The sequence below is a fragment of the Lynx canadensis genome, chromosome C2 (assembly GCF_007474595.2).
Source record: "Lynx canadensis isolate LIC74 chromosome C2, mLynCan4.pri.v2, whole genome shotgun sequence".
Taxonomy (NCBI): Eukaryota; Metazoa; Chordata; class Mammalia; order Carnivora; family Felidae; genus Lynx; species Lynx canadensis.
Window position 1 is genome coordinate 103,450,019 of NC_044311.2, and position 26,458 is coordinate 103,476,476.

At 36.7% G+C, this 26,458-nt stretch overlaps 1 protein-coding gene and 1 pseudogene across 1 annotated transcript in view; both read right to left on the bottom strand.

Annotated features, from left to right (window-relative positions):
- Positions 1-630: 630 nt before the first annotated feature.
- LOC115522895 lies at positions 631-17,157 on the bottom strand (annotated as a pseudogene).
- DZIP3 (DAZ interacting zinc finger protein 3) overlaps positions 16,574-26,458 on the bottom strand; it is a 98,339-nt gene continuing 88,454 nt past the window's right edge. Inside the window, exons 28-33 of the mRNA XM_030329709.1 lie at positions 26,304-26,429; positions 23,322-23,464; positions 21,859-21,979; positions 21,253-21,396; positions 21,063-21,164; positions 16,574-19,241 (exon numbers count right to left, since the gene is read on the bottom strand). Of these exons, the coding sequence (XP_030185569.1) occupies positions 19,131-19,241; positions 21,063-21,164; positions 21,253-21,396; positions 21,859-21,979; positions 23,322-23,464; positions 26,304-26,429 (747 nt within the window). The 3' untranslated portion in view covers positions 16,574-19,130. The remainder of the gene's footprint in view (positions 19,242-21,062; positions 21,165-21,252; positions 21,397-21,858; positions 21,980-23,321; positions 23,465-26,303; positions 26,430-26,458) is intronic.

Sequence of the window (26,458 nt, forward strand, 5' to 3'; positions counted from 1 at the left end):
TTCCACACTGTTTTCCATAGTGGTTGCATCAATTTACATTCCTACAAACAGTGCACAAGTGTTCTCTTTTCTGTATATGAATGCCTGCACTTGTTATTTCTTGTCCTTTTGATACCAGCCATTCTTATATGTATGAACTATCTCACTGTGGTTTTGATTTGCATTTCCCTGGTAATTAGTGATGTTGAGCATAACTTTATGTACCTGTTGGCTATCTGTATGTCTTGTTTGGAAAAATGTCTATTCAGATATATTGTTTAGTTTGTTTGTAGTTGTTGAGTTGTAGAATTTCTTTGTTTTGAATAGTAGTTCTTTATCAGATACATGATTTGCAAGTGATCTTCTCCCCTTCGGTTTGTTGCCTTTTCATTTTGTTGTGCAGTACCTTTTTTTTTTTTTTAAATATACTTTGCTTCCTTTGCTGTACAGTAGCTTTTTAGTTTGATGTAGTCCCACTTGTTTTTACTTTTGGTGTCAGATCAAAAAACTCATTGACAAAACTGATGTCAAGGACATTACTGCCTTTGTTTTCTTAGAGTTTTATGGTTTCAGGTCTTCAAGTGTTTAATCATTTTGAGTAAATTTTTTGTGTGATGTAAGAAGTGTTTTTGTGTCTGTGTGAATGAAAACCTAATTTTTTAAAGTGGGCTCTGGGTACTGAGGGTAAGTCCCTTTCAGTGTTGTGGTGGTGATTTTGTCCTTTTCAATGATGTAAACAATGACTCCTATGTCTGCATCCTGGTCCATAGCTTTAAGCATGGCTTCTTATATGAATTCAAACAGGTGCTCTAGATTCATGTTTGGCTCCCAAAGGGACTCACATATCCCATACATTTTTTTATCGCATATGCTGATGACCAGAAAGTCGTCAGTCACCGTGGGGTAGCTGATGAGGTCTAAAGGGCAATGAAGGGCTTAAAGATTTTGGGAACTAATTGGGCAATTACTAGGTCAGTGTAGTACTGGCCAAACTATTTCTCAGAAAGAATGTTGGCTACTATGCTCATGAAGGTTTAAGGCTTTATCTGCCAGCCATACTATAGCTCATACACGTTCATCCAGAACTTGAGGTGCAGAGCAGTAGTCTGGACATTGGTGGTGAGTCCAGCCAATCTGATGTACAGCCAGTCAGCCATGGGAAAAATCTTCTGGAAGTCTGTGGTCATCACCTGGGCCTAGAAGTAGGACTAATTGTATTATCTTCTCCCTTTGTTTTATTTTTTATTGAGGTGTAATTAACATACAATTTTGTATTAGTTTCAGGTGTATAACACTGGTTCAAGAATTCTATACATTACTCACAACTTACCATGATCATTGTCATCACTATCTGTCACCATACAATGTTATTACAATATTATTGGCTATATTCCCTATGCTCTACTTTTCATCTCCATGACTTATTTTATAACTGGAAATTTGTACCTCTTAATCTCCTTTATATCACCCACCCCCTCTTCTCTGGCAGCCACCAGTTTGTTCCCTGTTTTTAAGAGTCTTTTTGTTTGTTCATTCATTTGTTTTGTTTTTTAGGTCCCACATGTAAGTGAAATCATATGGCATTTGTCTTTTTTCTATATGACTTGTTTCACGTAGTGTAATACCCTCTAGGTCTATGTTGTCACAAATGACAAGGTTTCACCTTTTTTATGGCTGAGCAATATTCCAGCTCACGCAAGCACATGCACGTGCATACACATACACACACACACACACACACACACACACATATACACCCCACACTGAATCTTTATTCATTCATCTATTTATAGACATAGGTTGCTTCCATAACTTGTTATTATAAATAATGCTGCCGTAAACACAGGGATGCACTTATCTTTTCAAATTAGTGTTTTTGTATTCTTTGGGTAAATACCCAGTAGATAAATTACTGAATCATGTAACATTTCTGTTTTTAATATTTTGATAAATCTCCATACTGTTTTCCACAGTGGCTGTACCAATTTGCATTACCACCAACTGTGCACAAGATTTTCTTTTTCTCCACCTCCTCACTAACATGTATTATTTCTTGTCTTTTTGACAATAGCCATTCTGACAGTATAAGGTGATATCTCATTGTGGTTTTGATTTGCATTTTCCTGATAATCAGCAATGTTGAGCATCTTTTTTCTTGTGGGTCTGTTGGCCATCTGTATTTCTGTAGAAAAATATCTATTAAGATCTTCTGCCCATTTTTTGATAAAATTACTTTTTTGATATCAAATTTTGTGTTCTTTATACATTTTGGTTATTAACCCCTTATCAGATAAATCATTTGTGAAGATCTTGTCTCATTCAGTAGGTTGTCTTTTCATTTTGTTGATGGTTTCCTTAGCTATACAAAAGAGTTTTATTTTGTGGTAGTCACAATAGTTTGTTGTTGCTTTTGTTTCCTTTACCTGGAGACATATCTAGAAAAACGTTGCTAAGGCAATGAGAGATTACTGCATATATTTTTATCTAGAAGTTTTATGGTTTCAGATCTCACATTTAGGTCTTTAAACCGTTTGAATTTATTTTTGTGTAGGGTATTAAAGCATATGGTCCAGTTTTCCCAGTACCATTTATTGAAGGGACTTTCCCCCACTGTATATTCTTGCCTACTTTATTGTAGATTGACCATATAAACATGGGTTTATATCTGGGATCTCTATTCTGTTGATCTTTGTGTCTATTTTTGTACCATACTGCTTTTTTATAGCTTTGTAGTTTATATCTTGAAACCTGGGATTGTGGTACCTCTAGCTTTGTTCTTCTTTCTTGACATTGTTTTAGCTATTTGAGTACCTTTTTTTGGTTTCATACAAATTTCAGTATAATTTCAGTTCTGTGAAAAGTGTTGTTGGTGTTTTAATCAAGATTGCACTGAATTTGCAGATAGCTTTGGACATTATGGACACTTTAACAATATTAATTCTTCTTAAATCCATTGGCATGGAATATATTTCCATTTGTTTATATCATCTTCAATTTTTTCATGAGTGTTTTATGGTTTTCAGAGTATGGGTTTTTCACCTCCTTGATTAAGTTTATTCCTCGGTATTTTATATTTTGTGGTGCAATTGCAAATGGGATTGCTTTTTTAAAAATTTCTTTTTCTGCTACTTTGTTATTAGTGTATAGAAATGTAACAGATTCTGTATGTTTATTTTGTATTCTGCAAATTTACTGACTACTTTATTTCTAATAGTTTTTAGGTGGAGTCTTTAGGGTTCAAGTCAGTTACAGATAGTGACAGTTTCACTTTTTAATTTGGATGCCTTTTATTTTTCTTGTCTGATTTCCACAGCTAGGACTTCTAGTGCTATGTAGAATAAAGTGGTGAGAGTGAATAGACATCCTTTTCTTGTTCCTGATCTTGGAGGAAAAGTTTTTAGTTTTTCTCCATTGGGTATGATGTTAGCTGTTTTTCATATATGACCTTTACTATGTGGAGCTATGTTCCCTTTAAATCCACTTTGTTCAGAAACTTCATCATAAATGAATGTATTTTTCAAATGTTTTTTCTGCATCTATGGAGATGATCATACAGTTTTTATCTTTTGTTAATGTGATATATCACATCAATTGATTTGTGAATACTGAACTACCCTTGAATCCCTGGAATAAATCCTACTTGATTGTGGTGAATGATTTAAAAAATGTATTGCTGAATTCAGTTGATATATTTTGTTGAGGATTTTTGCATCTATGTTCATCAGAGATATTGACATTGGCCTGTAAGATTTTTTAAGTTCATTTATTTATTTTGAGAGAGACAGAGCGTGCAAACATGAGTAGGGGAGGGAAAGAGAAAGAGGGAGAGAGAGAATCCCTGTCAGCACAGAGCCCAATGTGGGGCTCGATCTCATGAACCATGAGATCATGACCTGAGCCAAAATCAAGAGTTGGACACTTAACTGACTGAGCCACTTAGGCGCCCCAGCCTGTAGGATTTGTTTGTTTGTTTTTTAATAGTTGCCTTTGTCAGGTTTTGGTATTAGGATGATGTTGATTTTATAGAATAAATTTGGAAAATTTCCTTCTTCTTTTAGGAATAGCTTGAGAAGAATAGGTATTAACTCTTCTTCAAATGTTTGGTAGAATTCACCTATGAAGTGATCCGGTCCAGGACTTTGTTGGGAGTTTTTTGAGTACTGTTCAATTTTATAACAGGTAATTAGTCTGTTCAAATTTTGTTTCTTTCTGATTTAGTTTTGGAAGATTCTATACTTCTAAGAATTTACCCCCCCTTTTTTTTGTAGGTTGTCCAATTTGCTGACATAAATTTTATGATATTCTCTTATAATTCCTTGTATTTCTGTGGTGTTGGTTATTTTCTCTTCTTTGTTTCTGATTCTGAGTCCTCCCTTTTTAAATTTTTTTAATGTTTATTTATTTACTTTTAATTTTTTAAAAGATCTTTTAAAGTTTATTTTGAGAGACAGAAAAAGTGTGAACAGGGGAGGAGCAGAGGGAGAGGAGAGAATGAGAATCCCAAGCAGGTTTCAGCACTACTGGCAAGAAACTCAATGCAGGGCTGTAACTCACGAACTGTGAGATCATCACCTGAGGCAAAGTCAGACGCTTAACCAACTGAGCCACCCAGGCACCCCAAATGTTTATTTTTGAGAGAGAGTGAGCACATGTGAGCAGAGGAGGGGCAGAGAGAGAGGAAGACACAGAATCTGAAGCTGGTTCCAGGATCTGAGCCATCAGCATAGAGCCCAACATGGGGCTTGAACTCACAAACCATGAGATATGACCTGAGCTGAAGTCAGACACTTAACCAACTGAGCCACCCACATGCCTCACGTCCTCTTTTTTCCCTTGATGAGTTTGATGAAGGTTTATCATTTAGTTTATCTCCTCAAAGAACCAGCTCCTGGTTTCATTGGTCTTATCTATATATTGTTTTTAGTCCCTACTTCATTTATTTCAACTCTCATCTTAATTTTCCTTCCTTGTAATAGCTTTGGTCTTTGTTCATTATTCTCTTCCTAATGCTTCAGGTGTAAGATTAGGTGTTTGAGGTTTTTTGTTTTTTATTATTTTTTTTAAGGTAGGCCCATATCACGATAAGCTTTCCTCTTAGAATTGCTTTTGCTGCATTTCTGAGATTTCAGAACATTTTGTTTTCTTTTTTTTTTAATTTTTTAAATGTTTATTTATTATTGAGAGACAGAGCAAGAGCATAGGAGGGGTAGAGAGAGGGGGAGAGACAGAATCTTAAACAAGCTCCAGGCTCTCAGCTGTCAGCACAGAGCCCGATGAGGGGCTCGAATTCATGAACCAAGAGATCAAGACCTGAGCCAAAGTCAGTAGCTTAACCAACTGAGCCAACCAGGTGCCCAAGACCACTGTGTTTTCATTTGCACTGGTCTCCATGTATATTTTTCTAAATTTCCTTTTTTATTCGTGGTTAACCCATTCATTATTTAGTAGCTTGTTTAGCCTCCATGTCCTTTTGTGTTTTCCAGATATTCTTGTAATTGATTTGTTTCATACCATTGTGGTTGGAAAAGTTGCTTAATATGATTGCAATCTTCTTAAATTTATTGACTTTTTTGTGGTCTAAAGTGATCTATCCTGGAGAATGTTCCATATACACGTGGAAAGAATGTGTATTCTGCTATTTTTGGATGGGCTATTCTGTATATATTTGTTAGGTCCATCTGGTCTAATATGCCATTCAAAGACACTTTCCTTGTTAATTTTCTGTCTGAATGATCTATTAATGTAAATGGGTTGTTAAAGTCCCCTACTACTATTGTATTATTGTCAATTTCTCCCTTTATGTCTGTTAATATTTGGTTTATATATTTAGGTGCTCCTATGTTAGATACATAGATACATACATATTTATAACTGTTATATCCTCTTATTGTATTGATCCCTTATTATATAGTGTTCTTTTTTGTCTCTTACTAGTCTTTGTTTTAAAGTATATTATGTCTAAGTATTGCTCCCCTTTCTACTTTATTTTTCCTTCTATTTGTATGGTATGTTTTTCCAGCCCTTCATTTCCAGCCTACATGTCTTTACGTCTTAAGTGAGTCTCTTCTAGGCAGCATAAAAACACATCTAATTTTTTTAAATCTAGTCAGCCCCCATAGGTCTTTTGATTGGAGCATTTAGTCCATTTAAAGTAATTATTAATAAGTATGTACATATTGCCATTTTGTTAATTGTTTCCTGGTTGTTTGTGTAGTTCTTCTCTGTTCCCTCTTTCTTCTATTGCTCTCCTCTCTTGTGGCTTGATGGATTTCTTTAGTGTTATGCTTGGATTCATTTCTCTTTATTTTTTGTGTATCTATTATAGGTTTTTGATTTGGGGTTACCATTAGATTTGTATATAACATCTTATGTGTACAGCAGTCTATGTTAAGTTGGTGGTTGCTTAAGTTTGAACACACTCTAAAGGCATAAATTTTTAGTCCCCCCTCCATGTTTCATGTATTTGTTGTAATAGTTTATAACTTTTTGTGTATCATATCCCTCAACTGTTTTTTTTTTTTTTTGAGGATATAGATTTTACTGCTTTTGGGTTTTAATTCCATACTACCTTTATAAGTGATTAAACTACTTCCTTTACTACACGTTTGCTTTTAGTCATGAATTTTCCTTTCATAATTTTTGTTTTAGTCCTGATTATGGCCTTTATTTTCTACTGAAAGAATTGTCTTTAACATTTCTTGTAAGGCTAGTTTAGTGATGATGAACTCCTTTGTTTGACTGGGAAAGTCTTTATCTCTCCTATTCTGAATGATAACCTTGCTGGGTAAAGTATTCTTTTTATTTTTTTAATTTATTTTTTTATATTTAGATGTAAATTAGCATATAGTGCAACAATGATTTTAGGAGTAGATTCCTTAATGTCCTTTACCCATTTAGCCCATCCCCCCTCCACAAGCCCTCTAGTAACCCTCTGTTTATTCTCCATATTTAAAGTCTCTTATATTTTGTCCCCCTCCCTGTTTTTATATTTTTTGTTTCCCTTATGTTCATCTGTTCTGTGTCTTAAAGTCCTTATATGAGTGAAGTCACATATTTGTTTTTCTCTGATTAATTTCGCTTAGCATAATACCCTCTAGTTCCATCCATGTAGTTGAAAATGGCAAGATTTCATTCTTTTTGATTGCCGAGTAATACTCCATTGTATATATATGCCATATCTTCTTTATCTATTCATCCATCGATGAACATTCGGGCTGTTTCCATACTTTGGCTATTGTTGATAGTGCTGCTATAAACATTGGGGCGCATGTGTCCCTTCAAAACAGCACACCTGTATCCCTTGGACAAATACCTAGTAGTGCAATTGCTGTGTCATAGGGTAATTCCATTTTTAATTTTTTTGAGGAACCCCCATACAGTTTTCCAGAGTGGCTGCACCAGTTTCCATTCACACCAGTAGGGCAAAAGAGATCCTCTTTCTCCACATCCTTGCCAACATCTGTTGTTGCCTGAGTTGTTAATGTTAGCCATTCTGACAGGTGTAGGTGGTATCTAATTGTGGTTTTGAGTTCTATTTCCCTGATGATGAGTGATGTTGGACATTTTTTCATGTGTTGGTTGGCCATCTGGGTGTCTTCTTTGGTGAAATGTCTATTCATGTCTTTTGCCCATTTCTTCACTGGGTTATTTGTTTTTGGGGTATTGAGTTTGATAATTCTTTATAGATTTTGGATACTAACCCTTTACCTGTTATGTCGTTTGCAAATATCTTCTCCCATTCTGTCGGTTGCCTTTTAGTTTTGCTGATTGTTTCCTTTGCTGTGCGGAAGCTTTTTTTTTTTTTGATGAGGTCCCAGTAGTTCATTTTTGCTTTCGTTTCCCTTACCTCTGGAGATGTGTTGTGTAAGAAGTTGCTGCGGCCAAGGTCAAAGAGGTTTTTGCCTGCTTTCTCTTCAAGGATTTTGTTGGCATTCTGTCTTACATTTAGGTCTTTCATCCATTTTGAGTTTATTTTTGTGCCTGGTGTAAGAAAGTGGTCCAGGTTCATTTTTCTGCATGTTGCTGTCCAGTTTTCCCAGCACCACTTGCTGAGGAGACTGTCTTTATTCCATTGGATATTCTTTCCTGCTTTGTCAAAGATTGGCCATACATTTGTGGGTCCATTTCTGGGTTCTCTATTCTGTCCCAATGATCTGAGTGTCTGTTCTTGTGCCAGTATCATGCTGTCTTGATGATTACAACTTTGTAGCATAGGTTGAAGTTCAGGATTGTGATGCCTCCTGCTTTGGTTTTCTTTTTCAATATCACTTTGGCTATTCAGGGTCTTTTCTGGTTCCATACAAATTTTAGGGATTATTTGTTCTAGCACTGTGAAGAATGCTCATGTTATTTGGATAGGGATTGTACTGAATATGTAGATTGCTTTGGGTAGTATCGACATTTTAACAATATTTGTTCTTCCTATCCAGGAGCATGGAATCTTTTTCAATTTTTTGGTGTCTTCTTCAATTTCTTTCATAAGCTTTTTATAGTTTTCAGTGTATAGATTTTTCACCTCTTTGGTTAGATTTATTCCTAGGTATTTTATGGTTTTTGGTGCAATTATAAATGGGATCAATCCTTGATCTCTCTTTCTGTTGCTTCATTGTTGGTGAATAGGAATGAAACTGATTTCTGTGCATTGATTTTAATATCCTGCAACTTTGCTGAATTCATGAATCAGATCTAGCAGTTTTTTGATGAAATCTTTTGGGTTTTCCATATAGAGTATCATGTCATCTGCGAAGAGTGAAAGTTTGACCTCCTCCTGGCTGATCTGGATGCCTTTTATTTCTTTGTGTTGTCTGATTGCTGAGGCTAAGACTTCCAATATTATGTTGAATAACAGTGGTGAGAGTGGACATCCCTGTCTTGTTCCTGACCTTACGAGAAAATCTCTGTTTTTCCCCATTGAGGATGATATTAGCGTTGGGTCATTGATATATGGCTTTTATGATCTCGAGGTATGATCCTTCTAGCCCTACTTTCTTGAGGGCTTTTATCAAGAAAGGATGCTGTATTTTGTCAAATTTCTTTTATTGATGTGATGAATCACGTTAATTGTTTTGTAGATATTGAATCAGCCCTGCATCCCAGGTATAAATCCCACTTGGTCATGGTGAATAATTTTTTTTAATGTATTGTTTGATCAGGTTAGCTAATATCTTGTTGAGGATTTTTGCATCCATGTTTATCAGGGAAATTGGTCTATAGTTCTCCTTTTTAGTGGTGTCTCTGTCTGGTTTTGGAATCAAGGTAATGCTGGCCTCATAGAAAGAGTTTGGAAGTTTTCCTTCCATTTCTATTTTTTTGGAACAGCTTCAAGAGAACAGGTGTTAACTCTTCCTTAAATGGTAGAATTGCCCCAGAAAGCCATCTGGCCCTAGACTCTTGTTTTTTGGGAAATTTTTATTACTCATTCGATTTCTTTACTGGTTATGGGTCTGTTCAAATTTTCTATTTCTTCTTGTTTCAGTAGTGTTATATGTTTCTAGGAATTTGTCTATTTCTTCCAGATTGCCCATTTTATTGGCATATAATTCCTCATAATATTCTCTTATTGTTTTTATTACTGCTGTGTTGGTTGTGATCTCTCCTCTTTTGTTCTTGATTTTATTTATTTGGGTCCTTTCCTTTTTCTTTTCGATCAAACTGGCTAGGGGTTTATCAATTTTGTTAATTCTTTCAAAGAGCTAGCTTCTGGTTTCACTGATCTGTTCTACTGTTTTTGTTTTGTTTTTGTTTTTTTGGGTTTTTTTTTCGGGTTTATTCACATTAATTTCTGCTCTAATCTTTATTATTTCCTGTCTTCGGCTGTTTTTGGGTTTTATTTGCTGTTCTTTTTCCAGCTCTTTAAGGCGTAAGATTAGGTTGTGTATCTGAGATCTTTCTTCCTTCTTTAGGAAGGCCTGGATTGCTATATACTTTCCTCTTATGACCGCCTTTGCTGTGTCCCATACGTTTTGGGTTGTGGTGTTATCATTTTCATTGGCTTCCATATACTTTTTAATCTCCTCTTTAACTTCTTAGTTGGCCCATTCACTCTTTAGTAGGATGTTCTTCAGTCTCCAAGTATTTATTACCTTTCCAAATTTTTTCTTGTGGTAGATTTCGAGTTTCATAGTGTTGTGGTCTGAAAATATGCACAGTATAATCTTGATCTTTTTGTACTTGCTGAGGACTGATTTGTGTCCCAGTATGTGGTCTATTCTGGAGAATGTTCCATGTGCACTGGAGAGGTGCTTTAGGATGAAATGTTCTGAATATATCCATTAAGTCCATCTGGTCCAGTGTGTCATTCAAAGCCATGGTTTCCTTGTTGATTATTTGATTAGATTATCTGTCGATTGCTGTGAGTGGGGTGTTGAAGTCTCCTACTATTATGGTATTACTATCAGTGAGTTTATGTTTGTGATTAATGGATTTATATATTTGGGTGCCTCCACATTTGGTGCATAAATGTTTACAATTGTTAGGTCTTCTTGGAGGATAGACCCTTAATTATAATATAATGCCCTTCTTCATCTCTTGATACAGACTTTATTGTAAAATCTCGATTGTCTGATATAAGTATGGCTACTCTGGCTTTTTTTTTTTTTTTTAATGTTTATTTACTTTTGAGAGAGACAGAGACAGAATGCGAGTGGGTTAGGGGCAGAGAGAGAGGGAGACACAGAAGCAGAAGCAGGCTCCAGGCTCTGAGCTGTCAGCACAGAGCCCGATGTGGGGCTCGAACTCACAAACCGTGAGATCGTGACCTGAGCCGAAGTCGGACGCTCAACCGACTGAGCCACCCAGGCGCCCCTACTCTGGCTTTCTTTTGTTGACCATTAGCATGATAGATGGTTCTTCATCCCCTTTCAATCTGAAGGTGTCTTTAGGTCTAAAGTGGGTCTCTTGTAAATAGCATAAAGATGGATCTTGTTTTCTTATCCATTCTATTACCCTATGTCTTTTGATTGGAGCATTGAGTCCATTGACATTTAGAGTGAGTACTGAAAGATAACAATTTATTGCCATTATGTTGCTTGTAGAGTTGGAGTTCCTGGTGGTGTTCTCGGATCCTTTCTAATCTTTGTTGCTTTTGGTATCTATCTATCTATCTATCTATCATTTTTTTTCATCTTTTCTCCCCTCAGAGAGTCCCCCTTAAAATTTCTTGCAGGGCTGGTTTAGTGTCACAAACTCCTTTAATTTTTGTTTGTCTGGGAAACTTTATCTCTCCTTCTATTTTGAATGACAGCCTTGCTGGATAACGAATTCTTGGTTGCATATTTTTCTGATTCAGCACGTTGAATATATCTTGCCACTCCTTTCTGGCCTGCCAAGTTTCTATGGATAGGTCTGCTGCAAGCCTGATCTGTCTTCCTTGTAGGTTAAGGACTTTTTTTCTCTTGGCTGCTTTCATGATTCTCTCCTTGCCTGAGTGTTTTGTGAATTTGACTCTGCTATGCCTTGTTGATGCTCAGTTTTTGTTGAATGTAATGGGGATCCTCTGTGTTTCCTGGATTTTGATGTCTGATGTCTGTCTTTCCCCAGGTTAGGAAAGTTTTCTGCTATGATTTGCTCATATAACCCTTCTACCCCTATTTCTCTCTCTTCCTTTTCTGGGACGCCTATGATCCTGATGTTGTTCCTTTTTAATGAGTCATTGATTTAATTCTTAAATCATGCTCTTTTGCCTTAATCTCCCTCTTTTTTTCTGCTTCATTATTCTCCATAAGTTTGTCCTCTATATCGCTGATTCTCTGTTCTGCCTCCTCCATCCTTGCCTCTGCAGCATCCATTCGAGATTGCAGCTCAGTTATAGCATTTTTTATTTCATCCTGACTAGCTTTTACTTCTTTTTTTTCTGCAGAAAGGGATTCGAATCCATTGTCAACTCCAGCTAGTATTCTTATTATCATGATTCTAAATTCTGGTCCAGACATCTTGCTTGTATCTGTATTGGTTAAGCCCCTGGCTGTCATTTCTTCCTCTTTCTTTTGGGGTGAATTCCTTCGTTTCATCATTTTGAACATAGAAAAGGAATTAAGGAGGTAGAAAAATTAAAATTTAAAAAAATTAAAATTATAAAAATATTAAAATATTAAAATTAAAAACAAATACACACACAAAAAAATTGAATAAATGATGCTAGGCCCTGGTGTGTTTTGGTCTGGTTATTGAAAGTGGCTTGATAGATTAGAGAAAAAAGGAAAAAAAAGGAAATCATTTGAAAATTTGAAAAAATGAATACAATGAAGTAGACTAAAATAAAATGATGGAAGTAAAATAGAATTTGAAAAAATTTACACAAAAGTAAAAAATATAGTAGAAAAAAATAAAAATATCTTTAATAAAAATTGAAAATAAAAATGAATTTTTTCTTTCTGCATTCAAGAAACTTAGGAGAGAAGAAAGAAAGAAAATTGAATAGATGGACCTAACAGACTGAAATACAACTGAAATTACTTTGTTTTCCCCTAGAAGTCAAACTGTGAAGTGCTTTACAGTCCGTAAACTAAGCAGGTGGTGAGACTTGTGTTCTTGAAGAGGGAGGTTGGCCCAGTTGGGCAGAGCTTAGTGTAATGGCTTCCTTCTCCACTAGATGGCGCTGATAGCCTACTGGGATGGATTGCTGCGGTGCTTGTAGGTGAGTATACGCACGCATGGAAGTGGTGAAAATGGCATCACCGAGCTACTCAGTCTCTAGTACTGGAACTCTCTTCTCCCTGATCAGTAATCGTGCACCCGTCCTTCATCTTCAGCTTCTGTCCACTCCTCACTTCCACACTGTCCATGACGAAGCCCCAGGCAGCACCTCCCTCCTGAGTTTTGTCTCAGATGCAGCTGCCTTCCCTGGCCCCCACCCCCTTCTGAGGGACTGTGGCTTTGACCCATTCCGCCCCTCTGCAGAGGGTCTCACTGAGCAATGGCCAAGTGCTGGCCACACCCAGGAACGCTTGCAGGACCATGCTGCTGCCGATGCCCGGAGACTGCAGCCAGGTGCCAGACAGCCCCCCAAAAAAGTTCACGAAACAGTGCAGCAGCAGCTCCTCAGGGATTATGGAAAATCACAACACACATCTGGCACCAGGCTTCACCCCCAATGACCTTGTTCCAGCACCAGTGAATGTGGCCGTTCTCTGAGGTCTGCTGCACCCAGGTGGCCTCACAGCTTCTACTAAATGTCCTTCCAGCAGTGGAACCGCTTCTCCCCGTGTGGCCCAAGAATCTCCTGGACCCCACTCTGCTCCTGGGGATTTGCCCTTCCCACCAGAGCACCACCAGGTATCAAGCTGTGGAGTTTCAGACTCTGCACTCACCCTGTTTAGTCTTAATGGAATCTAAACGCTCTCTTTTCTCCTTTCTTCCTTTTTAGTTCAGTCCTTGCAGCTGTTTCCAATTTTCCTCTTTCTCTCCAGCTACTTTTGGGGAAGGGTGCTTTTCCCATATTCTTCCCCCCACCCCCATCTCCGTCCTCTCTCCACATGCAAAAGCAGCTCCCTGCCCTCCACAGCTTTTCTCTCCCCAAGTTCACCTCTCCATGCCGCACACCTGCTGAATTCTGTGGTTCAAGTTGTGCAGATTGTTGTATTAATCCTCAGATCAGTTTTCTAGGTGTGCAGGATGGTTTAGTGTTGGTCTGGCTGTATTTCATGGACATGAGACACACAAAAAACTTCTATGCTGTTCTGCCATCTTGGCTCTTCCCCAGGGTAAAGTATTATTAGTTTCAGGCAATTTCTTCCTTGCAGTACTTTGAATATATCATGCCACTCCATTCTGGCCTGCAAAGCTGCTGAGAATCAGCTAGAAGCCTTATGGGTTTTCCTTTGTGTGTAACTATTTACTCTTCCTAATCTAAAAATTCCCTCTTTATGATTGCTTTTTGCCATTTTGATTACTTTGTGTCTCGATGTGGATCTCCTTGGGTTCATTTTGTTAGGAACTCTCTGTGATTCCTGGATCTGCATATCTGTTTCCTTCCCCAGATTAGGTAAGTTTTCTGCCTCCTACTCTTTCTTCTTCTGGGATCCCTATAAATGTTATTATGCTTAATGATGTTGAAGAGTTCCCCTTAAGCTATTCTCATTTTTTAATTTTTTTTCCCTTTTTGCTATTAGCTTGGTTGCTTTCAATCATCCTCTTTCAGATTGCTGATTCATTCCTCTGCATCCTCTAATCTGCTGTTATTCCCTCTAGTGCATTTTTAATTTATTATTGAATTTTTCACCTGTTACTTTTTTGTTTTCTACTTGAAGTTCTCGTTCAGTTCATCCATTCTTTCCTCAAGTCCAGAGAGTAGCTTTATGACCATTACTTTCAATTCTTTATCAGGCATATTGCTTATCACAGTTTAATTTAGCTCTTTTTTTCTGATACTGTTTTATTCTTTCATTTGGTACATATTCCTCTCATTTGCTTAACTTTGTTTCCATGTATTAGGTAAGTCAGCTACATCTCCTTGTCTTGAAAGTGGTGGCCTTGTGTAGAAGAGGTCCTGTGGTGCCCTGTAGCACAATCCCTGGTGACAATCCCTAGTCACCAGAACTGAGAGCTGCAGTGGTGTCTCTTCTGTGGGCTGCTTGTGCCCTGCTGTTGTGGCTAAGCCACTTGTCTTCATCTCAGACTGCTGTAATGACCCACTGCCTGCTGTAAGCACACTGGGCAGGGTTTGGTCCCTCTGCTGATAACAGAACTGTCTAGGCCATTGTGGTGGGCAAGGCTGGCAGCCAAGGTAACTGAAATTAGCCTCTCTGCCAGTTGCAGGCACACCAAAAGGTAAGGCTTGCTTCCTACAAGGCCAACTGAAAGGCTTTCATTGGTAGGCTGCAATCAGACTAAGCATCTGCAGTTACCCTCTTTGCCACAGCAGGTGCAAAAGCAGTTGAACTTCCTCCCTGTGCAGCCAGCTAAGAGGCTCAGTTGGTGAAACTGCAGCCACACTGGTGTGTGGGGTTATCCCCCTTCTCCTCACTTTGGAGTGGTGCTGGTCGGACTTTCAGGGGGCTGGATGCCTACCGAGGAGGGTGGGTCTGTGGGGCAATCCAGGGGCAGGGCATGTAGTGCTAGCAAGATAGGTGGAGAGTGTTAACAATGACACACAAGTATCTGGTTTTCCTGTCTGGAGAAGAGAAATGGTGCCTGCTGGTTCTCCACCCCACCCCCCCACCGCACCCCCCAGAGAAATCTAAAGATCCCTGGCCTTCCAGTGCACATTCTGAAATTAGTAAATCAATCTCCTTCACATATACCCCAGGCACTTTTCAAATTGCTGCTTCTGTGCTGTCTTGAGTTACTAAGCTGACTCTTTAAGGGCAGGGACTCATTTTCCTATTGCCCTCCTGCTCTCCCAGACTTAAGGTGGCTGATCTTTAAAGTATGTTTTTAAAGCCCTGCTTATTTTAAATGCTCCTGAAGTTAAACACCACTGGTTTGCAAGGCCACATAAGGGGACTGGTCTTCCCAGTGTGGGTCCCCTGTGCCTGGAGTGCCTGGTATGAGGTCTCATCCTTTTCGCTTCTCCATTCTGGTGGTATCCCTCCCATTTGTGGTTACTCTCACCAGGGTTTTGGTTTCCACTCTTCATACCTTTTTCAATGCGATCTCCTCTCTACAATGGACTGTGGGAGATCTGTTCTACCAGTCTTCAGGATGTTTTCAGAGTTAGCTGTATAAATACAGCTGCTATGTTGGTGGCCTGTGGGATGAGGTGAGCTCAGGTTCCTCCTACTCTGCCATCTTCTCTCTTCCCTGAACTTTCTCTCTTCCATTCACTCAATAAGGGTAGTTGAAGATTAAAAAAAATCTTTAAGAATTTTATCAAGGAGCAAATTCCAACAGGTTGAATGACTAATGGAAAGTTTGCTACTTTAGAACACTAACTCTGTCAGGCAAGTAGTCTTTCCCCCATTTGACATAAGTTTTGGTTGAGAAAAGCAATTTTTTCATGATTATATAACATGCCAACGATGAGAGTTCAATTCAAACACAGATCTGCCTGAGAAAGCCACTTTCTACTATTCCAATAGTAGACAAATTTTAGCATGCTTTAGAATATCTAACTATTGGAGTGCTCAATCCAAATACAGATCCAGATGGCCTCTTGGAATATGTACCTTTTATAAACACACCAGGTAAATGCGATGTGGTCCAGGATCCATACTTAACTAGAGTCCATTAACTCTGAAAACTGCCTACTCAAGAAAATCAGAAATCATGTATCTTTAAATTAGTATTTGTTATTATTATCTGGCTATACACCAGCTATTCCTTAGCTACTAGAGTCCTAGAAGTCTTACCCAAGAGGCTATATGATAGAATATCCCAGGAACATTTTATAAGTATAGAGGATTCTTGTTAAATTTGAATCTGGTAAAAATAATAAACCTACCTTCCCTGAATTAACCATAAGATATAATTCATCATGATTGGGGCACTATTAATTACGTCAAAACAGTAGGAATTAATTAATTGGAACCATCCTGAGCAAACCAAGATACCTGAAGGAAAAATCAAACTTTTTCTCACCATGTCCTACAACTATTATGTATTTTTATAAACTCAATACCATGTTCCTATTCAAAAAAAATTAGTAGGTTTACCATTTGTTTCATTTTATTTTGATGAATATTATTTACAAAGAAGAAAAAACCACTTTTCTTGTTTGTAAGTCAATCCAAAGTGGAGATGTATTTGTGAAGTACTAAAAGAGAACACCAAGGGAAAGAAGATCTGCATTCAAATTAAAATGTCATTTTGTAGCTATGACCTTGGATTATTTTTCTTACTTGGGCCTCAGTTTCATCATATGTAAAATAAGGAATATCCACTAAACAACCACTTTAGAATTATCAGTGGATCAAATGAGGTAACAAGCATTTTGAAAGTATCTCAAAATAGCTGGAAAATGTTATAATTATAGACAAAATAAATTTGAAGGGAAACATTACAAGACATATCTTCTGACAGCAGCTGTAATGATATTACTAGATGTTTACAGATTGTTTTTGATGTAAATGTTGCCACTTCCCTCATTGTATTCCCCCAGAAGGATGGGATTCTAGATCTCTCAGGAGCCACAGGATTGACAGTATTAAGATAGAAAGTCCCTGACAGTTGTCTTCATTGTTAGATTATACTTATCAAAAAGAAAAAAATACCATTACCTTCAGCACCTGTAGAACTGGACATGACTTTCAAAAGTACAATCCTACTACATTCTCACTACATAACAGCTACTGTGATGAGTTCTCTGGCCCCATGCTTAGACTCAAGGATGGCAGAGTCAGCACCAAGAAATTCTTACAGACTGATTTTGTGAAGAATGCCTGTGACCAAGTGCCAGCACCTTCAAGAATTAGGACTGGCCCAGATGCTAATTATCCATATGATCTTAGGCAAGATGTACTTATAAAATGAGGTGATAGTCTTAGAGGATCATTCTGACATTCTATAAGTCTCAATGACTACCATCTTGGGTATTTTCCTATTATTTGTCATAACAGAAAAAAAAATCACAGTTAAGCAGATATAGATGTTTTAAATAGATTTAAAACAGTTTCAGGATACATTGGAACTGATTAAAAGATAAAATCTTTTCCACATGAAGTGAAATCATAGTTGTAAACAAACTAAGAAACATTTGTTTTACAAGATAATTTGCCATATGACCTCAAGGTATTAGACAATTTTTAAAGGCCTTATAATTTCTGAATTTTTCAATTGAGAGATTCTTGGCATTTTAAGTGTCTAGAAGACTGCCTTCATTTTTGGATAGTCTACATTTTCCAGTCTATTATCATTACAGAAGAAAACATTTAGCATACAATTACAGAAATAGATAATTAAACAGATTTAAAGTAACTTCAAGATACATTTACACTGAAATATACAGAGAAAATAGCTGAGTCAAAACACGCATTCACAGTCTCAATTTCATTAACTTATGGAAACTATTTAAATATGAACCAGGTAACATCTTACATGGTAACTGAATTCTTTAGATTTAACTAGAGACATGTATAACACTTACAACATTTACACAATACTATTTTCAAAATAGGGTTTTGACCTCTAAGAATAAAAGTTCTTAGTGACAAACTTTAGGCAGCAGCTTAGCCCAGTGGATATTAACTTTGTTCTAAGAAGCAGCTACATATAAACAGTCCCTCATACCCTGCAGCAAGACAAAAGTGATATTAAGAAACTTTTAAGGCAGAAAAAAAGAATCCTACAAGTGTAAGGTCCAATGACAATGTTTACAAATGAACATAAGATCTCAATTATTAACTGAGCAAGTGACTTAATTTACGCATTAACTCCTTTCCTGTTTCAGATTCTGGGAATATTTATGCTTACCCTATTGTGCAAGGCATTGAGAACACAGAGGAGGATCGGACATGGTTTCAGTGGTGGACTAGTACACGTTTAACAAACCCCTTCTTGGGAAGAGAATCCTTTAATTATAATATTTATGGATCCCTATGGTATAAATACTCCTATGTCCCATTTCAAGCTACCAACAATTTGGTAACTGGCTCACAAAATTCCTAACAATTCAACAGTTATCTCTTACAAACTATTATTAGCTAAGCTCCAATACACTACTGTATGGTCCCCACCCTCAAGTAGCTCGTAATCTCTTTGTGGGTACACACTTAAGAGGCTAGACAAGAACAGGGAAGATAGGGATAAAATTGAAATAATTCAGTTACAGAATTTGTAAGCAGTTTTAAAACTCAAAAGGAACAAAATCTGTGTAATTTTTGTACTTGTTTTCTATTCCACTTTTCCTTTTAATTTCAGAAAATTAAAATGCAGCATGTTTTCAGTAAAGGGTAAGTGAAATAAGAAGGAAAAAGACAAGAAAAAACATCCCAAGATTTATGTTAACAGTGATGTTTCCATCAGAAGAAAATGCTTACTAAGATAAGGGCAAATATAATATAACTTTTAAAATTTAAGCCCTTTCAGTTCAGTTCCAAGTTCTGAAGATTTATCCTGTCCTCTTTGGCTGCAGCTTTGATGAGATTAGTATCGTGCAAAAGAAGCTAGCTAAAGAACACACTTCTTCACACCACTCACACTATCAGCTCATAATAAAAGGCAAAACTAAATTCTGGAGTATGATAACTGAACTTCTTTTGCATAGTCACCTTCTTGGATCAGATCTTGGGTAAGTGCCGGCTGGGGTGACCAGGAAATTCTTCTGGTAACAAAACATGGAGTCTACAGGTTGGGCATGTCCCCTGTTGCATCAGCCAAGGTCTAATGCACTAAGGAGCAAAAATATTCATGTCAGACTCTCAGAGTTAGACTAACAGAGGTAACTGCTACACTATATAATCAGTTACCAGCCAACATGTCTTCTGGTGGATCTTAAAACCTTATCTAGTAGATTGCCAAGCCAATTGCTGCAATAATGGCACCTTTTCTGATTCACTAAGCAATATAGCTGGTAATAGCAGAACACCTTTCAGCCAGTTTATTCTATTAGGATCCTTTCTCCAAACCCAATTTTCAGGATGAGTACCAATTCTTCCTAACAAAGAGGTTGAGGAAACCCGCCACATATTTTTCCTCTAGTTAATTATATACTGTTCTCATTTATAATCCAGAAAAAAATACAAAAGTGACTAATACCCTGTACCAAGTGCTAATGGTGTTTTGAATTTAAAATCCCTAGATGATGGATATACTTTTCAGATGTCTTTTTGGTGAAAATGGAAGTATTCTTTAGCTATGAACTATCTATTAAGTCATTCGCTTGAGTAAAAACTCTCCAAAAACAAATCAATTTTACCTGTATAAATAATGAGAGCCAGGTCAGATGAGAGAAGATTAAGAATAGGTACTATACCATTTGCAACTACGTGGATGGAACTGGAGGGTTTTATGCTCAGTGAAATTAGAGAAAGACAAATATCATATGACTTCGCTCATATGAGGACTTTAAGACACAGAACAGATGAACATAAGGGAAGGGAAGCAAAAATAATATAAAAACAGGGAGGGGGAAAAGACATAAGAGACTCTTAAATGTGGAGAACAAACAGAGGGTTACTGCAGGGGTTGTGGAGGGGGGATGGGCTAAATGTGTAAGGGGCATTAAGGAATCTACCCCTGAAATCATTGTTGCACCATATGCTAACTAACTTGGATGTAAATTAAAAACAAACAGAAAAAAGAATAGGCACTATATATTAGGCTCACTAATTGTAATAACCCTAGAAAAGTAACCTCAGTGGGTCACCTGCTTTCTATTCTACAGGCAATGGCAAAGAATAAGAAGTTTCATTAAACATTTATTTTCTAAATGGAAGCTTCAAATGGCTAAGTATCTTTCCTGGTCTTTTGGGAGTAGCCATTCTGTGTCTACTTCTTCATATCAGAGTAGATACAAACTATGTGTCACGTTATACATATACAGCTTGAATGAGCCGGCTACTTACTGTTCACTTCCCTGAGAAGTGTATGTAAGATTATCTTTTCCTGGGTCAAATTACATCTTTGCACCATTAGACTTGGATCATAAATTGTATATCAATAGCATTTGCACAGCAACACCAGAAATTAATCTATACAAATGCCAAGAATTAACAAAAGATATGCCAGTCTCAGATTTTTCTAATATCAAAACTGAAACTTGAGCACCTAAAAAGCAAATACAAGGCCCAGAAAGACTGTTAAGGTGAGTCTTTTGCTTTCTAAGGGAAGGGGTCATCAGTAAATGGGAACAAAGGACACTATATGTTATTTATAGCAAATTGAGATGAAGTGACACAGTTGCTGTGTCAATCAACATTCCCTCCAGTTCTATTTGAAACTACTCTGTATTATTTCAATTTCATCACTGTCTCTCTTTTCGTGTAAGGTATGTAGAGATCTGAGAAAGCACGGTGCAAAGTGGGGCTAGGTATGGGGAAAACAGGCATCAATGTTTCTGTGTGGTTCTCCAAAGCCTGGAGTTCTTTCCCATGGAATTCGTAACACAGCTATAGCCATGATACATATAAATGACTTCAAGTGAGGCAGTATGAATCTTGCTTAGTTGATTAAATGGCAAAATATTTAAAAAGATAAGTTTAAAGGGTTACCTGAGAATGGAATTTGTGAGCACAAGGCAAAACTGAGAGGTTTTCTGGAGAGAGATTCTCATGACAAATCACACAAGGCTCCTCTTCTTCCTCCTCTTCATCCTAGGGAAAATACACACAGAAGGCCCAATTCAGCTCCTTTCTTTCTCCCAAATTTAAATGTATTTAGAATCAACAGTCTCATTCTCACCAAATTATTGTCTCCTTCCCATGTGGCAGGCCCTTGTGAACTAAGGGGCCTCCAGGCTGGTTTGGGGGGCTGGGCAGCATTAGACTGTGGAGGAGTGTGGCTGGGTGAAACACAGTTACCATTTGGCACAGATTTTCCTTGACTCTAAAAATAAGAATATTATACTTATTTTTTTTTTCAGAAGTGTTCAAAAACAGGAAGAATTGGTAGGATAGCATAGAAAATAGGGTACAGTGAGAATTAGCAAAAGGATAAAGGTCAATTAGATTTGTGAAAAATCCTGAAATAAAACGTTAGTAATATTACTTATATACTCAAAGCCAAGTTAAAAACAACTCTATATGCCCTTTTAATTAAAACAAGTCTTTACAAAAATTAGAAATAATGTCTTCCTTTAGAGTCAAAGTAACCTAGAATCAATTCCAAGAGGATCATTTTTATTCGAGAATGATCAGGTAGTATTTCAAAAAGACTTACTATACCATTTAAGTTGAAGTTCAATTTTTAATAGATGTTTAATGTGATTACAGGTTATTGGAACAGACATGAAGATAATTAAGACTGCTAACTACCTGATACAGGTTTGTTTTTGTTTTTGTTTTTTACCTGTGATCTCTTGGGGTCAATAAACTGGGAAATCTTGTATACAATTTCATCAAATGTCAGTCCAGATAAGGATTTCCCATGAATGTCCTTCAATTTCCGTAAGAAATCCGTAAGCTCCTTTCTGGAAGAGGTCAAATAAAGAGCAGTGGTGATTTTTCCTACTGCCTTGAGGGCACACCCTCTATACAAGTTACAAAATCCTATCGTATGATGGGTATGTAGAATAGAGATGTGGCCCTTTAGGTCTCTGATCTAAAGTCTACCTAAATTTATCTTAAACCAAAATGAAAACTCAAGTTTATTTAATATTTATTCTTTCCAAAAAAGAACTTTAACTGTTTTTGAAAACTTACTGTATGAAAATTGAGGTTGTTATCTACTTACTTATGTACTAAGCTCTTTATATCATGTCTCTAACTGCTCTTACTCAGGACTAAAGTACTCCTTTTAACTTGGGTTACTATAGGTCTCTTTTTTGTGTTAATATTTAATCTTTGTTTTGTTTCTGAGTTTTACAAAATTAAAACTGAACAGAGAAGCTAGAAGACACATTAAAATAATGTAGGTTTCTTTATCACACAATCAATACATTCCTTTTCAAATCCCATATTCCGTTGACTCAAAGTCTGTATACATTTTTGGTAGGATAGAATAGGATGAAATATTTTCTTTCCCAAATGAAGTGTCAGATCATCAGCCTGGTAAACTACCTTGGATTACTATTCATTTTATACATTTTATATGTACATATACTTATAACTGTATTACAGTTCAATTTTCATTGTCTGTTCACTATATTTAGAAAACCATAATCCTGAAGCATAACAATATGTTCATTAAATAAGTGTTAGCCTTCAAATGAAAATACTGGTTAAAAACTAGAATTATTTCCTTAAATACAAAAGGATAAAAAACTTCATTTCTGGAGAAGAAAAATATCTTTCTGCTAAAGTCAGAACTGTGAAAACCACAGCAAAATAATTATTTCTTGCATTTAACTGTGTTCCCTAACAAAAACTAAGAGCCCTAAATAAAATTAAGGAAATAGGAAAGTAAAACCTGATGTTTGGGCTTATATATATATATATATATATATAGAGAGAGAGAGAGAGAGAGAGAGAGAGAGAGAGCGCGCGCGCATACAATCAAAATTCATTTTGGAAAGAGGTTATTAATTATTGTAACTGGTGGCATTAAAATTGGATAGGCTTATGACTAGTTATACTTCTTAGTAAATGAGCAAACCTAAATTTAAAAATCTATTCTGTCATAATTTAAGACTAATATATTTAGTGAAGAGGCTTAGCATTTATATTGAACACTATCCCTTTAAATTTTATTTTCCTTACCAAGGCAATGGAAAGGAAATATATATGTGTGTATGTTTGTTTCATTCCCCTAATTATGGTGGTGGAAAACGTAGAGTATGATCTGTACTCACAACTAAATAAAAATTAAGGTACCTGGTTTGTTGTGGAAAAGCAGTTTTCAGCCTGTCTATAATCCTCTCCCAATTCATCATGGGGGGGTCACTTCCCAGACCTGCACTGGGAGGAGGCCCAGCATCTCCCACAGGCGCCGGTACAGTCCAGGCTATACCAGTCATCTGAAAGGAACACAGTTATAACCCATCAGCTTCAGTTATTAGGAAGTAACATTCCATGACAACATGGTATTTCCATACCTCAGAAAATGGGTAGAATGAAGAGGAAGAATATCGACCTGTACATTCCCTTTTTAGAATTTTTTTAAAAATTTAACTAGCACAATACTTCTTGTTTTTAATTACCCTTATTTTGAAAAGGAGACATGTGAGTCTCCGTAATTGAAGAAATTACAGAAATACAGAGTATTTACTGCTGTATTTTAGAATAGTAAAGAAACAACTAGTGTGCTAAGAGGGGAATGAGTGAATTATAGCATATTTAATCAGGTCCTTAGAAACATTATCTATATATCTGAGAAGAAGACATGCCCATGAAAGGTTTTTGTTTTGTTTCATTTGGTTTTGTTTTTTTTGAGAGAGAGGGGGAACATGCACATGCATGCATGAGCAGGGGAGAGGAAGAGGGAGAGAGAGAGAATCCTAAGCAGACTCCATGCCCAGTGCGGAGTCTGATGCAGGGCTTGATCTCACAATTGTGAGATCATGATCCGAGCCGAAATCAAGAGTTGGACACTTAACCAACTAAGCCACCCAAGTGCCCCATTATGTTTCATTTTTTTTAAAAGTCTGTGGTATAGTATTTACGGTAGGGCTCTTTTTTATATTAAATTAAAAAAATACATATGCATAGAAAAGGTCTCAAGTTATAAACAACCTGTAAACTGATTATTTCCTAGGATTTAACTGCAAAATAATTTTACTTTCTACTTTGTATATTTCTGTTATTTGCTTTTTTATGATTTAAAAAAAATTTTTTTTAATTTACATCCAAATTAGTTAGCATATAGTGCAACAATGATTTCAGGAGTAGATTCTTTAGTGCCCCTTACCCATTTAGCCCATCCCCCTCCCACACCCCCTGCAGTAACCCTCTGTTTGTTCTCCATATTTATGAGTCTCTTATGCTTTGTCCCTCCCTGCTTTTATATTCTTTTTATTCCCTTATGTTCATCTGTTTTGTCTCTTAAAGTCCTCATATGAGTGAAGTCATATGATATTTCTTTCTCTGACTAATTTCACTGAGCATAATACCCTCCAGTTCCATCCACATAGTTGCAAACGGCAAGATTTCATTCTTTTTGATTGCTGAGTAATACTCCATTGTGTGTGTGTGTATACACACATCTTCTTTATCCATTCATCCATCGATGGACATTTGGGCTCTTTCCATACTTTGTCTATTGTTGACAGTGCTGCTATAAACATGGGGGTGCATGTGTCCCTTCAAAACAGCACACCTGTATCCCGTGGATAAATGCCTAGTAGTGCAATTGCTCGGTCGTAAGGTAGTTCTATTTTTAGTTTTTTGAGGAACCTCCATACTATTTTCCAGAGTGGCTGCACTAGCTTGCATTTCCATTTTTTATGATTTTTCTAATTATAAAAGTAGTTTATGCTATAGTTGAATTTTCAAAGAAATAAAGATGAGACTACTACTAGAATGTCTGCCCCATGTCTCATGAATGTTACAGACAAAGGTGGTATGCAAGTTGTAGTGACACCTCTGAGCCATGAAACCATCAGTTTTGCCATATGTTATGGCATTTCTTCTTAGAAACTTTAAGACTCTAATTAATATCAGGAAGTGAACACTTTTAGCTGATTACTAGGATAATTATAAACATGACAACTTTTACCTAAGGCTTTACAGGTTATTTTCAAATATAAGATTACTCATGAAAGATTAGCAATTACTAACAGCTACTGAAGTAACTCCTACAAAGCCTACTTAGAGGAGAAAACTGCCCAGACATCCGGGTTTGCCTTAGTATCAACCTTTTCCCCAGGAATCAGAAAATAATCTTATTAGGTTGAGGTACTTCACAAAGTTTTCAATAAGGGTGTGTGTGTGTGTGTGTGTGTCTGTGTGTGTGCATGTATACACACACAAAACTATCTTTAATATAATGGTGGGGGAGCAAACCACATGAACAACACTGTGATATCATGGGGAATAAAGAGATGTGGTACTCAGTTAACATGTTAAGGTCTATGTACATATTTATTAGCAGAGTCAGCCTCTACAAAAATAAGAGTCCATCTGACTATATATTTCAAAGGGAGACTATTTATAGGTATAAAAAACTGATAAGAATGTGCTTATGGAAAGTCAAGATTAGAGAATTTTCCTTAGTTAACATCAATCTTCTGGGACAAGATTTTTTTTTTTATTAAAAACATTTACCTTTGCCAAGATTACAACTAATAATCCTGGTCATTTAAATTTTCTCTATTGCCTCTTCAGGTTTGGATAAGGCTTATCTGGCTAGTTGTAGCTAGGAGGACGATTCATCACTTTATAGTATATTCCAAGGTGATGCAAATTATATTCTGTTTGTGTGCTACTATACATATATGTGTATGTTTGTGTAAATAAAGTTTTTCTTTAGCTTTGTGGCATAACTTTGTTATGAATTGGCTTCTTTGCTTTCTAATTACCCATCAAACATGCTAAATATAAATTACCTATTAAAAATATTAATCTACCCTATATTGTTGCCTATTATAGAAGCAAAACTATAAAATCCTATAAGGACTGTCTACTATAAAAAGGTATTTATCTTTGTCTCCAGAAGCTAAACCAGTATCAGCTAGCAAAATAATATATGGAATGCTCTTAGCACAGCACTTCAAATGGAACTATTCATTCACCGGTCATTCAGTTATCCTCCCCTCCACTACTACCACCACCATCACCACCTATCAAATAAACAGAACACATTCATTCACGAAGTCTACTGTGGTGATAAAAACTATTCCACCAAAAAGGGATCTGTACCAGCGGGGCTCTAGGTTGGCCAGGTGCAGAGATGACTCCAGGGCAAACGGTAGGCATCTGAGGAACAGTGAGTATGGGTCTAAAGAAAGATTCTTTCATAAGAGGTCTTCCCAAGAACTGCTGCATCTAAAATAGAAAAGGTTAAAAAAAACAAA